The 15049-nt window shown below is 40.0% G+C and overlaps 1 protein-coding gene across 2 annotated transcripts; it reads left to right on the top strand.

Moving 5' to 3' along the window:
• The first annotated feature begins 6077 nt into the window (after positions 1 to 6077).
• Positions 6078 to 14182, top strand: LOC148400049 (guanylyl cyclase-activating protein 2-like). Of its 2 annotated transcripts, XM_088371804.1 has the most exons (6): positions 6078 to 9904; positions 10243 to 10537; positions 10965 to 11162; positions 11268 to 11417; positions 11922 to 12018; positions 12840 to 14182. In XM_088371804.1, exons 3-6 carry the CDS (start codon positions 10968 to 10970, stop codon positions 12959 to 12961), a joined length of 564 nt encoding a protein of 187 aa, XP_088227930.1. In that variant the 5' UTR covers positions 6078 to 9904; positions 10243 to 10537; positions 10965 to 10967; the 3' UTR covers positions 12962 to 14182. The 2 variants fall into 2 exon arrangements, with proteins under 2 accessions (XP_088227930.1, XP_088227929.1); XM_088371803.1 differs by having other exon boundaries at positions 6078 to 10537.
• Positions 14183 to 15049: the final 867 nt, after the last annotated feature.

Raw genomic sequence — 15049 nt, 5'->3', positions numbered from 1 at the left:
TCTAAAGAAAATTAAGCTTCATTATTTTTTTCAAGATTTTTGTGCAATGATGAGGGTGATCAATTCATAACGGTTGTCTTTAAAGTGGTATATTTTGAGACAGCCCTATAAAATATATAAAAATATAAATAATCCCACACAAATCAGTGAAGAAGAGGACGTGCGGGATGTCACACTTTTCACATTATGTAACGTTTACACATAAGGTAGCTGTATATTCGAGTATACAAATAAATTTCATCAATCCCAACATATCAGGTCTGGTTGAAGAAATGTACCAATTTGGCCCGAATATAAGACGATGTTTTTTGCATCGAAATAAGACCGTTATATTCGGGCCCTAGACATTTACAACGCTAGAGGGCGCCAGATACCTTCAAAGTGAATGCTGAACTTGACTCCCCAGGCCAAAGCGAACCCGTCACGAAGAAGAAAAATAAAATAAATACTAAAAATAGCGGAAGCACGAAGAAAAATAGAATAAATGAATATAGCGGTAGCACGAAGAAGAAAAATAAAAAATAACGGTAAGAAAGAAAACACAAGAAAATAAAAGCAGAGATAACAGAAAATGGAGAAACGTAGCGACAATCTGGAGAAAAGTGCGTCGAAGATCGGCCAGGTTAACAGGTGTTGTGCTCGATTTGGTTCCCCCGTGAGATTTTGTTCCCCCTGCCGCGGGAGCGCGCACGCCTTGTTTGGAAAGCGAAAAACCGATGCCGTACGGCGTCGTACGGCGTCAGCACTATGTTGTTTTCAATAAAAACATGAAGAATTCACGTTTGCGTCAGTCAATTTTAATTTCTATAAAGGATTATTCTCATTTGATGTCTTTAAATTCATCCGCGTTCTGCCATTGAAGCGGGGTGCATTCAAAGACCAGTCGTACAGACGGAACACTCACTCACTTCACCAAAAAGCAACGATATAATTACGTGAGCTCTTTGCATAAACCTCGATGCAAAGAAACTCCTCCTTTTGGGTACCGTTACATGCTACAAGGAGTATATATTACAAAGGAGACTTTATTCTTAATTGTAATCATCATTCATCCATCCATTTTATTACTCAGGTATTTTCAAAGCAAATTAATATTGTTGCATTTATTAATTTGCTTTAAAATGACAGCGCAATATAATTAAAAGCTGACACTCTAGCAATGTCAAACGTGTTCATTTAAGAAAAAGCCACACACGTTTTGTGATCAAATCTTTCATAACGACAATGATTTGAGTGAATTGATTTGAATGAATAATTGAGAAGACATTTCAGTTCTGAAGGCTCCTTTTGTCCCAAGCAAAGTGAAAGGTGGTGGGATAAAAATTGTAACAGGAACGCTATAAAAAATGTCAAGGCGTGAATATTTGTGCCCCCCTCCCATTTTGAGAACGGTGAGTCCTGGACATCGACTGGCTTTTTTTCTGTCTTCCTGGGGGTCTGCTCAGGTAGTGTGGCAAATTTGAACAGGTTCCCTCATTCCTGGCCCAAGTTACAGGGGGGGAACATATCCTCACGGGTGGCCCGTGAGGATATGTTCCCCCCCCTTATTTTGAGAACGGTGAGTCCTAGACTCCAGCTGTTTTTTTTCTGTCTTCCTGGGGGTCTGCTCAGGTAGTGTGGCAAATTTGAACAGGTTCCCTCATTCCTAGCCCAAGTTACAGGGGGGGAACATATCCTCACGGGTGGCCCGTGAGGATATGTTCCCCCCCCTTATTTTGAGAACGGTGAGTACTAGACTCCAGCTGTTTTTTTTTCCTGTCTTCCTGGGGGTCTGCTCAGGTAGTGTGGCAAATTTGAACAGGTTCCCTCATTCCTAGCCCAAGTTACAGGGGGGGAACATATCCTCACGGGGCACCCGTGAGGATATGTTCCCCCCCCTTATTTTGAGAACGGTGAGTCCTAGACTCCAACTGTTTTTTTTTCTGTCTTCCTGGGGGTCTGCTCAGGTAGTGTGGCAAATTTGAACAGGTTCCCTCATTCCTAGCCCAAGTTACAGGGGGGGAACATATCCTCACGGGTGCCCGGTGAGGATATGTCCCCGCCCCCCCTCATTTTGAGAACGGTGAGTCCGAGACTCCAACTGTTTTTTTCTGACAATTTGTGCAGTGATACTGTTATTAATGCACTTTATCAATGTCTTTGGCCTTATTTTGGTCAAACAACTTTGTTTCGTTATCATATAACATACATCAAAAATAATGACTTTAAACTTTATTAAAAAACATTATTATCTATTTGTTTATTTATTTATTTAACATCCAATATTGTAAAGTTATCAGTGCACGTCTGTCAATAATTTCAATAAAATGTGTAAAGAACAAAATTAATGCCAATTGAGTTATGCCAGTTATAATGTCTTAATAACGTTGTTGGGCCACTAATTGGCCCGACAACAATATTAAGATATTCAACTTCTTAACTTCATTGATAATTTTGCAAGATATAATTCAATAAACAGTACTAATACAGACAGACCTTGAGTCTGTAGCCCAAGTTACAGGGAGGGAAACATATCCTCACGGGTGCCCTGTGAGAATATGTTCCCCCCCATTTAAAACGGTGTAAATGTAAATAAATGATTTGTGCACTGATAACTTTACAATATTGGACGTTAAATAAATAAATAAACAAATAGATAATAATGTTTTTTAATAAAGTTTAAAGTCATTATTTTTGATGTATGTTATATGATAACGAAACAAAGTTGTTTGACCAAAATAAGGCCAAAGACGTTGATAAAGTGCATTAATAACAGTATCACTGCACAAATCATCAGAAAAAAACAGTTGGAGTCTCGGACTCACCGTTCTCAAAATAAGGGGGGGAACATATCCTCACGGGGCACCCGTGAGGATATGTTCCCCCCCTGTAACTTGGGCTAGGAATGAGGGAACCTGTTCAAATTTGCCACACTACCTGAGCAGACCCCCAGGAAGACAGAAAAAAAAACAGCTGGAGTCTAGGACACACCGTTCTCAAAATGGGAGGGGGGCACAAATATTCACGGCTTGACATTTAATATAGCGTTCCTGTTACAATTTTTATCCCACCACCTTTCACTTTGCTTGGGACAAAAGGAGCCTTCAGAACTGAAATGTCTTCTCAATTATTCATTCAAATCAATTCACTCAAATCATTGTCGTTATGAAAGATTTGATCACAAAACGTGTGTGGCTTTTTCTTAAATGAACACGTTTGACATTGCTAGAGTGTCAGCTTTTAATTATATTGCGCTGTCATTTTAAAGCAAATTAATAAATGCAACAATTGTCATTCGTTTCAGATACACTGTAAATATTTTCTATATAAAAATAAAATTTGACGTTCCAAAAAATTTTTTTTTTTTTTTTTTAAAACTTCAGTCTTGAAAAAGGGGGGTCGTCTTATAATCGGGGCCGTCTTATATTCGGGCCGATACGGTATTTTTGAACCATTGTAAAGTATAGCACCAAACAACTGAGGAATTGAATTAAGAAACACAAACATAGCTCTAAATGAGGAAAATTAGATTTTCAATTTGTTGTGTAGAGCTTAAATATCAGTGATGAGAACGGCAAATGAAAAACAGTGAAAAGTAGCCGGGGTCCGGGGGCCGCATGCCCCACTGGGGGGGCCGACAACTTGAATATGTTGTCCAGGCCAATGGCTTTACCAGTCTTTAGCGCATTGATGCCGAGATTGAGCTCATCAAGGGAGAATGGCTCAGTCAGTCCGGTGGTTTGGGAGTACTGAAGTCTGTCTACCTTTGGTCTTAGCTGTTTGGTGGTGGATTTCCCATTGAGTAGCAGCTGATATGCAACTTGGTTGGCAGTGGTAGTGTAATGTTGCTGTGTTGGAGTTGACGGATCGTTGCTGATTCTTCGGATTAGGCGCCATGACTTTTTGCTGTTTTTCGCCATATCAGTTGTCTCCAGTAGATCTTGCCATTTCCGTTGGCGACATTCTGATAGGGAGGTCATGAGCCTCTCGCCTACTTCGATGGTACTTTCAGCAAAGGGGTCGGATTCATAGAGCTGGTGGTATTGCTCATATAGTTTGCTGCTTTGAGCAAGTCCAGGTATGTATCGTGTGCGGCAGACTCTTGGGATGTTCTTCCGAGCTGCCTGGTGCACGAGCTTGGTGAAGATGTCATAGTTTTTGGGGTCCGCCGGGAGATGGGCAATCTTTCTTTCCAGGTCTTCTTGGAAACCAGGCCAGTTCGCTTTCCTAAAGTAGAATCTTCTTCTGAATGGAACTGTGGCCGGGGTGATTGCAGCATTGACTGTAATGCCAATGGGACGGTGTTGGGTTTTTGGCAGTGGCTCCAGCACCAGCTTCTTGCTCAGTCCACTGATGTTATGACTGACAAAGACAATATCAGGGTTATAGCTTGTTTTCCAACGCCCACTGTTGAAGGACTTTGGCTGTTTGGCATCGCGGATCAGATTAAGATAGTTGCTTTCAGCCCATGTTTCCACTGCATCTCCGTCTTTGTTGTTTTTAGCGTATCCCCATTGTGTACTGTGACTGTTGAAGTCTCCAATCACAATCTTCGGTTTTCCAGATGATGGTATTTCTGGCATGGCAAAAGGTATAGGAGGTGGTTTGTATACTGAGGTGATGGTAATTCCTCTTAGCTCAGTTGTGAAGACTTCAATGTCATTTTCATGACTTTTTGATGTTGATTCGATGATTGTCCCATTTTTTGCTAGCATGATGCTTCCGTGTTTCTCATGTGGTCTTTCTATGAGGGTGGTCATTCCTTCCACATGAGGTGTTTAGGTCCACGGTGGGTTTCTTCTCGGCAGAGAATGTCACACCGATGCTCTCTGCAAAGTTTTGCAACAAGTTCTTCTTTAGTTGCAGATAGTCCTTCTATGTTTAGAGATATGATGGTCAATGCTGGTCTTGGAGGCGGGTACTGACCTCTCTTCATGCTCCGGATTGATGAACTACTAGCATTAATTGAACTTTTGGACAATTGCTTGTTTTTCAGCTCGGCTTCAAAGTGTTTGGTAGAATTCACAAGTAATAGTAAGTATCAATAGCAAGTATTAATATCAATTATTACTTAGCGACGTGAACGCTTCTACCATGACCCTCCTTGCAGAGATTATCTCTTACAAAAATTTAGAATAACACGTCTATCTTAGGCGGTACAGTGCGCACAAGTTAGCACATCGGCCTCACAGTTCAGAGGGTGCGGGTTCGATTCCAACTCCGGCCTCCCTGTGTGAAGTTTGCATGTTCTCCCTGTGTCCGCGTGGGTTTTCTCTGGGCACTCCGGTTTCCTCCCATATCCCAAAAACATGCTTGGTAGGCCAATTGAGCACTCCAAATTGTCTGTTGTGGGCCATGTCTTGTCACCGTGGGATAGGGGGAACGAAATTTTGGTTTCTCTGTGTGTCTTTGGCATGTGGAAAAATTGACAATAAAGCTGACTTTGACTTTGACTTGATCTGAGCTCCTCATTGAGGGCCCACTTAGGTGTTGTATTTGCATCCTGCTGGAACCAAGTCTGGGACCCAGGCCCACTGTGCTGTTGTCAGTGGGTGTCACATCTATATGGGGCCAATCCATCCCTGTGGAGAGCAAGCCATCTGCCACTAGGTGGCAGCTGTACCATGTAACAACCTAATCTATTTTCTCCAGCACTTCACATGGCCCCACCAAGTGGCTGTCTGATTTAGGCCATCTGCACTTCTTCTTTTTGGACTGTATATCCACACGCCACACCAAGGTCTCCATCCTTAAAGTCCCTCCCTCTGACCCTCACGGTCCTTTTCAGCCTTACACTCACTTTCCGCAAATTTGCCACAACTTGAGATTTGTATGGGCTGACTCTAACTGGTATTGGCTTGTGTCAGGTCTTGGTACCATGAGTGTGTGTGGGTGTGCATGCACATGCTTGATTGGAGGTAATTTCAAGTGTGGTGCGCTGGAGTTACTCTATCAGCGGCTGTCTTCAATGTCAGCGCCCTGTCAATACTAAAAACGAGATTGTACATCCAGCCGTTCTGCACAATCTGGAAATTTATAGGATCCTGACTTGCATTTTCCCCCTGTTCCCAGCCTCCACCTTACCTACACTGAAAACACCCCACAATATGGACACTTGTTGGGTCTAAATACGATTAGACATTAAATCACTCGCTGGAATGAAGAGGAGAAGACAACCAGAACAGGTTTACTCGCGAGGAGAACGATAGAGAAAGCAATCTCAGTTACAACCTCCATCAGTTCTGAGTCCTTACTCCACGTGCCCCTCTTTTTAATGTTATGGTTGCCCTGGTTACAGAGGCGTTGCTACACTAAAGGGAGGGGGGATTGTGTCTGTAGCAACGCTGATTAGCAAAAGAATGTAGTGTGGTGTGAATTAGCACTTCGTTGTTGGCTCTTGAACCCCCGCAGAGACCGTCCTCAGCCGTCTTCCCTCACAGTTGGCTGACTCCTTCTCGACTGTGGTCAAATACCCTGAAGCACGTTGATTGCCGCTTTGCTGTGGAACAAATGCAACTAGACCTTTGCTAACTTTGTCTACTTGGTAATTAACACATAATAATAATAATAAGTAACTTGTCCTAAACACTTCAACACACATTAAGCAAACGTGAGGTAACCGGTATGCAGTTCCTTAAACAAACATTGAGTAAATATGGGATAACTTTTATGCAACTACTTCTAACTGTATGTAACCTTGAACAAAGAAAAACAGGTCTGATAAACTACAATCTATGAACCAAACCTACATCTAAATTAAAAGGAATGAAGTTCCTGTGAATCAAACAAAGAACATGTCACCTATGCAAATAAGCCCTGCTCATTGTTAGTGAAGGCCTCTTACGGGAACGAAAACACACAGACAACATAAGGACAGGAAGGATACAAATGGCTGACAGGGATCAAAAGACATCCCTATCACTAAAAAGAAAGAACCTAGATAAAAGGAAAGATAAACTCGTAAAGTCGAGGCCTCCAGGTCTGGCAGGCCAAAGCTTCACTTAAAATTATTCCAACAACACTGCTCCTGGACCTCCTCCACACGACAAACTCCTCCAACCACCATCATCCCACCCAAATAAATTCATTATCATCTCAGTTTAGTCGTTCTCTCTTTCTTCTACATTTGGGTTCTCCCGTAACCCATCTGGCATCCAGGACACCGATCCCAATCTTCAGACCTAGCTGGACAAGGTTTGCTTTTGGATCAGCATGACCAAGTCCTAACCATGATGATGGGAAAATTCGTGAATTTTCACAAGCCCTCACCGTACTCCAACATTGGTCTCTCATAAACTCTAGTACTGATATGACAGAAAGCTACCTCATCTGGGGGCCTTGTTGAACAACCAGAGTGTAGAAAAGATTCAATATTTAATTGAACAGTAAATTTGACTTCATGTTAGAACTTTGCCCATTGCCAGAATTAGAGAGAAAATCAAGATGGTGCAAAAGTATAAAGACTTGTGAGAACATTTTAACAGCTGAAATTAAAAAACAGTATTGTTGCTGTGTACAAGAATGAAGTGAGTAGATTCATCTGTGTGTGCAGCGACATATTGGAGCTATTCTCAAGGTCCATTGGTCCAAGAGGACATTTCAGCTTCATCTGACATTTGAATGCAGGCAAATGAAAGGCTCCATACCCAATGTCCATCCAGGAAGGAACAGAAACCTGTTCAATTAGCTCAGAAGAAATGGAGGCAAGGGTCTGATGGGCTCACTTGATGCTCGTGTGAGTGGAGTCATAATTTTCAACATTTAGATTTTTCCGATACTAAATGACAAATGCATATCATACAGTGTAGCTGTTCAACCTATCATTTAAGTTGACAGATGTTAAACAATCCTCTATTCACAAGGTCAACATTTAAACCACAGATGTACAAGCTTCTCAGAAACCTGGTTCTACAGTCAAGAACCAAGCCTTGGAGTCTCTTCAAGCTAGCACGTCAAGAAAGCACAAGGACAAGGAACCAAATGCAAGGAAACAGGAGGAGCAGGGCGTATCGAAGAATTTGTTTTTAACAAACATCCACTCCCAAACTACTGAAGCAAACTAAAGTCAGAGTACCAAAACTTCGGGCGTAAAACAGCACAAAGTCAACAAAGACAACAAACCAACAAGGACAAAAAGAAAGCACTGAGCTAAGTACAAACCGGATTCGGTTGAAGTTGGGAAATTGTGTAAAATGTAATTAAAAACAAAATACAACAATTTGAAAATCCTTCTCAACCCATATTCAATTGAATACACTACAAAAACAACATATTTAATGTTCAAACTGATAAACTTAATTGTTTTTTGCCAAATAATAATTAACTTAGAATTTCATGGCTGCAACACGTCCAATAGAAGTTGGGAAAGGTGGCAAAAAATACTGAGAAAGCTGAGAAAAGCTCACCTATTTGGAACATCCCACATGTGATCGGGCTAATTGGGAACCGATGGGTACCATGATCGGGTATAAAAGGAGCCTTCCCAAACATGCTCAGTCATTCACAAGCAAGGATGGAGCGAGGTTCACCTCTTTGTCCTCAACATTGCCTCCCTGCTTGGCACTCAGCATTAAGGGTTGGAATTGGGGGGTTAGATCACCAAATGATTCCCGGGCGCGGCACCGCTGCTGCCCCCTGCTCCCTTCGGGGATGGGTTAAATGCAGAGACAAATTTCACCGCACCCAGTTGTGTGTGTGACAATCATTGGGACTTTAACTTTTTTAACTTTAACCGTGTGAGAAAATAGTTGAACAGTTTAAGAACAACATTTCTCAAAGCAAAATTGCAAGGAATTTAGGAATTTCAACATCTACGGTCCATAATATCATCAAAAGGTTCAAAGATGGTGAAATCACTGCACGTAAGCGCCACGGAAACCAAGACTGAATGACCGTGACCTTCGATCCCTCAGACAGCACTGCCTTAAAAACCGACATGAGTGTGTAAAGGATATCACCAAATGGGCTCAGGAAAACTTCAGAAAACCACTGTCAGTAAATACAGTTTGTCACTACATCAGTAAGTGTGGGTTAAAACTCTACCATGCAAAGCAAAAGCCGTTGATGAACAACATCCAGAAACGCCGCCGGGTTCTCTGGGCCGAGCTCATGAAAAATGGACTGATGCACAATGGAAAAGTGTTTTTGTGGTCTGATGAGTCCACTTTTCAAATTGTTTTTGGAAACACTGGACATCGTGTCCTCCGGACCAAAGACGAAGCAGACTATCCGGACTGTTATCAACGCAAAGTTCAAAAGAGGATTCTAAGGATTCAGTTCACTCAAAAGAACTGTCATGCCCATCCCTACTCTGCCCTGACAGCGGTTTATTAGGGTCACCTCATGGTTAGAAAAAAAACAAAACAAGATCAGACACATTTATAGCCATCGGCAAGCGATCTGGCCCAGTCAACTACTTGACGTCACATTTGTTCCCAACATGGTGCCTTAAATTAAAATACACCAAGGGGGATTATTTTGGCAAACAGACAGAAATATTGGAGCACCAGACATTTAGTAATGTAACAATATTGCTGTCTCTACCAATCAAGACAGTGTGAGAGCTCCGGAGTTAAAACTTAATCCGTGTAAAGTTTACTTTATTTGGCCACTCAAGGTAAATCATTCAAAATCAGTGGTGGGAAGTAACAAAGAACTGTACAGATAATTTGTTTTTGCATTTAACAAGATTTTGAATTTAGTATTGATATGTTTTTATAATTTAAAATTGATTGATTTTTCAGGTATCTGCACTTTGGTTGCATATTTATTTGTCTGATGACATTTTATTTTTACTCCCAACATTTATCACTACTTTTTACTCCTTACTTTGTCCTTACATTGTCCTCACCAGATGACCTGCCTAGACCACAGGTCCAGCGGCAATGAAGGGCAGACAGCAGCATGGATGTGGCTCCAACAGATGGTAGATTTGTATAAACCAAACTGCACTGTGAGACCATAAAAAAACATATTCATCATTAGCCGTTACTTATTTTTTCAGGAATATTTTAGACTATTACCGCTGTAAATTGCATGTTAAATTACTTTAGGGCCATACTGGGGGGATAATTTACAGCAAAAAAAAAAAAGAAAGCACAGAGCGAACAATGTTTATGTTGAGAGAAAACATGACAATGCATTTCATGCTGATGCTCTGCTCTTGAACTGTTACAGAATCATTGTTATTGGAACAATATTAAGTATTTTGTAAGTAAGGAAGTTAGTCCATCCATCCATTTTTTGTACCGCTTGTCCCAACAGGGGTGCTGGAGCCTATCCCGGCGGTCATCGGGCAGTAGGCGGGGGAACACCCTGAACCAGTTTCCAGCCGATTGCAGGGCACACAGAGCCAAACAATCATCCGCACTCGGACTTAGGGGCAATTCGGAATGCTCAATCAGCCTACCATGCATATTTTTGGGATGTGGGAGAAAACCCACGCAGGCACGGGGAGAACATGCAAACTCCACACAGGGATGGCCGGAGGTGGAATCAAACCCACACCCTCCCAACTGTGAGGCGGACGTGTTAACCAGTACGGCACCGAGCCACCCTCGTAAGTTAGCATGTTTAGAAATTTTGTTTTGTTTGGTTTTTGATGATGCATTCCACGCTTGGAATTTTTACTTTTTTACTTATTTATTTAATTTGGATTCAACAATGACTGCTGAGACTTAAAGATAGCTCCGTTTAACAGCACAAACAGGGATTTGGTAATAGCTGATACAGATAGCCAAATATCTGTATTGTGTGAACCAACTCAAACAGACAAGTAGGCAGACTTCCCAGCATACGTACTATCACTTGTCACGCAGCGATGAAGTGGTCAGTGAGCTAATCCACTTGTCCTCTTTAGAGCCTCCCTTCTCACTACATGCCAAGAGAGAACCTGGACATGCTATTTGAATGATTGTTGTAGTCCACGTCTTTGTGAACGGGGACATCTTAGCATTTCCGGCAGCCTTTTTTTTTGTTTGTTCAAGGCCATGGGACAAGAGGAAAGCCACAGTGAGGAGATAGATTTCGCACAGATTCAGGAGCTATGCATAAGTTTCATGAAGGAGTGTCCAAGTGGTGCATTGCATTTACATGAGTTCAAGAGGATCTTTGGAGTACCCAGCACTTCTGTAGAGGAGTCACTCTTCATTGAAACAATATTCCGCTCATTTGACACCAATCAGGTAAAATGAGTGTATAATCAAAACAAAATAATAAGTTGCAATGATTTCTGATAGTCTTGGTTAATGTGCCCTATCCCTCTTTGTAAATATGTATTTTGATCACAGGACAATACACTTAATTTCCTGGAGTATGTTGCAGCGCTTCATTTGATTTTACAAGGGAACCTTGAGGTTAGGCTCAAGTGGTCTTTCAAAATGTATGACAAGGATGGGAATGGCAAATTAGACCGGCAAGAGGTGAAACGGATAATAAGGGTAAACCAAATCACACCACAGAATCATGCCTTTCTGATTTGTATCTTGTCATTTAAATATTTTGTCATTCTGTGTTAAGTTATTATGAAACTGTTTCATGATGTTAATCCTTTCAAGAGTGATTATTGACATGCCCTAAACAGCTTAGAGCTATAAGGTCACATACTGGTTGGTTGGTTGGTTGGTTGGTTGGTTGGTTGGTTGGTTGGTTGGTTGGTTGGTTGGTTGGTTGGTTGGTTGACTTTATTGGATGAGAAGTTAGGTTTGGTTCTGCTATATCTGGCTGTACTTTACAGTAAGCCTCTAAGGCTCCCGAGCCAAATAACCCCACCACAATGAGAACTGATTTACTTGGCATAAATAGTTCGGATTGTCTTAAGATGTAGCATTATATTTGCATATTTTTAACATTTCAGCTTCTGATAAGCAATAGCTATTATCAAACACGTCTGCCAACAATATTAAGTGTGTTTGTGTGTATTACCTGTCTTCTATATCACGCAGATTCTCTACAAAATCAAGCTCCAAAGAACTGATGTAGATTTGACACCATCTGAAATATGTGACAGAATCTTTGAACTGGTTGACCGGAATAATGATGGTAAGGAGGAATCACTCTAATTACAACCAAAGAGAAACAGTAGCACAGATGATTACAGTGGAAACATCAAAAACACAATCTCTGAACGAACAAATTAAAAAAAAAAAAAAAAGAATTGAGGAGCACACTTTGGTCTGTTATTTTTTATGTCTTAGATTATGGGCTATCAAAAATAACTACTATATGACGATGTCTAATATCAAAATCATAAATTATTGTTTTGCAGCACCATGGTTATTTAATTGTAATTCGTCCCTTGTCCTTTTCTATTCTTTTGTGCTCTTGAGCCTCTTCGCTTTGATTCAGTAAAATTCAGTGGGTGTGTGATGCTTTAAATATGAGTAACATTCCTTAGTGAAGGTTAGTCAGAAGTCACTTATGCTGAAGGCGGATTCAAGATTGCATTGAGACATCTTGCCTTAGCATATTTAGAATTTGAACAACCTCCCTTTGAAGTACATCCTGGTCATCTTGTTGATGGCAAAGGGTAATTACTAAACAATCTGAAAAGGCCCCAAATGCTGTTTTCAGTGATGCAGTGCACTCAAGAATCTGATCCATGTGTGTTTCTTCCAGCCAACCAATTGGGATAAGTAGAAATAATGAAAATATTACAAAAGTATTATTATATATTAAATTCTAATACTCATCTTGTAATATACAGTATGTAATAAGTTCCTAAAGTAAACAATCTTGTAATATGTAGATTTTCTTGGCTTAAAAATTCGCATGATATGAAATAAAGGTTCAAGGGTCATTTACATAATTTTGTTATGAAAACAGTTGAATCGAATTGAATTTAATGTGCTTGTGTCACACAGGACAGATATCCTTAACAGAGTTCATGGAGGGGCCTCAGAAGGATGAATGGGTAATGAACCTTTTCAAGCTGGATGTCAACGCCTCGAGCTGGGTCATCCAAAATTGTGGAAAACTTCCATGATCTTAGTGGGAGGATCCTCATCATTGGTTCAAGAGTGACAGATATGCTGTCTTTGTACCTTGACTTTGACTGTTTTCTCTATGTTGAGCTTCTTCTGTTTTGAAGATGAAGAGCAGAGAACATTTTGTGGCCAGTTTTGTTGTAATTTGGGCTGCTGGTTTGAAGGTCAGAATCCTTGCTGTAGTCCTGGCATGGCAGTGGGCTCAGAAGGCCCAAAACTGGAAGGAAGTTTGCTGTTGAACCCACCGCAATGAAATGTCAATAATTGTTATTATTATATTATATTACAATTATTATTATTATAAATAATATGATTATACATATAGTTTATGTTCTATGGAAATAATACTATCTCAAAGCAATTGAAAACTTGGGTACACTGTCATATTTAATTTAGTAAAAAAATATATTTTTAACTGTTCCATAAACTATTTTAATTGTGTTTCTAATTACGCACCACATTTATGTTCCCAGGTACTCTGTGTTTGTAGTTTAATTTTGACCCCAGGTTGTATTACTGCTGCTGTGGTGGTGATTTTTTAAAAAATTTTTTGCACAATTTTTATGGTTGGTTTGTCAGTTTTTTGTTTTGATTTGATGTTGCTGTTTGGTTGTTTAGGCAGGTTTGTTTTCCATTATCTCAGAGTAGAGTATATGTGTACTTAGATGGCTGTACCTCCAAATCAGACCAGAACCCAATGGCCAATTAGAATAAAATTTTGGCAAACCCTAAACAACAAAACAGTTGTTTGGAAGAAGAGCAAACTGTTGCAGATAAGAATGTATGTATAGTTTCCTAGTAGTGTTGCAATAGGTATTGTACTAAAAAACCAATGCTATGACATTTGACCCTCTCTACCTAAAACGTTATGTATTTATGAACAATGTTGTTTTGGATTTCAAAGTCAAACCCTCAGAAGTTTTAAAAACTTAGATTTTAATTCCATATTTGACATCAGCTACCTCATTCTTTTTGTCTTCAGTGTCTGCTGTCTTACTTCTGCATTCAACATCAATAAGTGTACAACAGTTGTAGTGTTTAATGCAAAACAAGTATTGTGGCAAATGATGTAATTTAAACCATTGTTAAACGAACACATTTTTAAAAACTTTTATCGGTCTGTCTGTGTGACCCCCCCCCCCCCCCCCACACACACACACACACACAACTCCAACCAACTAGCTGTGTTTTTTTATCATTAAACACTTGCAACAAATTCATTTTCATAAAGACAGATATTATGATCAAATACTGTGTGTGTGAATGTAATTTGCTTTGCCCCGGGGCGGGGACAATAGCATCAGAGCATCACTAAACAATTTCTGAAAGAAATGCTGAATAACTTTTAAAGGCTGAAATAAGTATGGGAATTGGTTAATTTGTCAGTCTGATCAAATAATTTATTTGTACAGTATTATATATATATATATATATATATATATATATATATATATATATATATATATATATATATATATATATATATATATATATATATATATAATTTATTATTATTTATTACAGTGCCCTTTTGGGGTGAGGGCATTGGTGCTTAAGTTGAGTACAACACAGATTTGCATGGAAAAAGCCAAATGTTGTGGGATAATCAAAACTTGGTGACATACTTGCAAGTACACCAAAACCATATTTCAACAACCAATTCAATTATTGAACTAAATTATGGTGGTGCAAAGCCAAAAGGTGATCCGTTTTTTTCTTCATCTTCTCATCAAAAATAAAAAATTCTGCACGCGCACGCACGCACGCACACACACGCACGTACACGCGCGCACACACACACACACACACGCACACACACACAGCATTAGCCTGATTAGTGTGTTGTCCTGGTCCTGCCACTAGGAGGACTATGGAGATGACTATTGAGATAGAGAGCGGAGAAAGTGAAATTGAAGAAGGAACATACAAAGAAGGCCCATTGTTTGATGGTGGTGCTGTTGTAAAATAAATACCAGTTACCCAAATACTAACTTGCTTTTTGGAACATAACAATTAGGTACACCAATGTTCTACCTTTGAAAAATGTTTAGTTTTGTGACAATGTGAGAGCAATTTTAAAAAAAAAT

This window comes from Syngnathus floridae, chromosome 3, assembly GCF_059516105.1.
Source record: "Syngnathus floridae isolate MCC-2025c chromosome 3, RoL_Sflo_1.0, whole genome shotgun sequence".
NCBI lineage: Eukaryota > Metazoa > Chordata > Actinopteri > Syngnathiformes > Syngnathidae > Syngnathus > Syngnathus floridae.
This window is presented reverse-complemented; position numbering and strand designations above follow the sequence as displayed.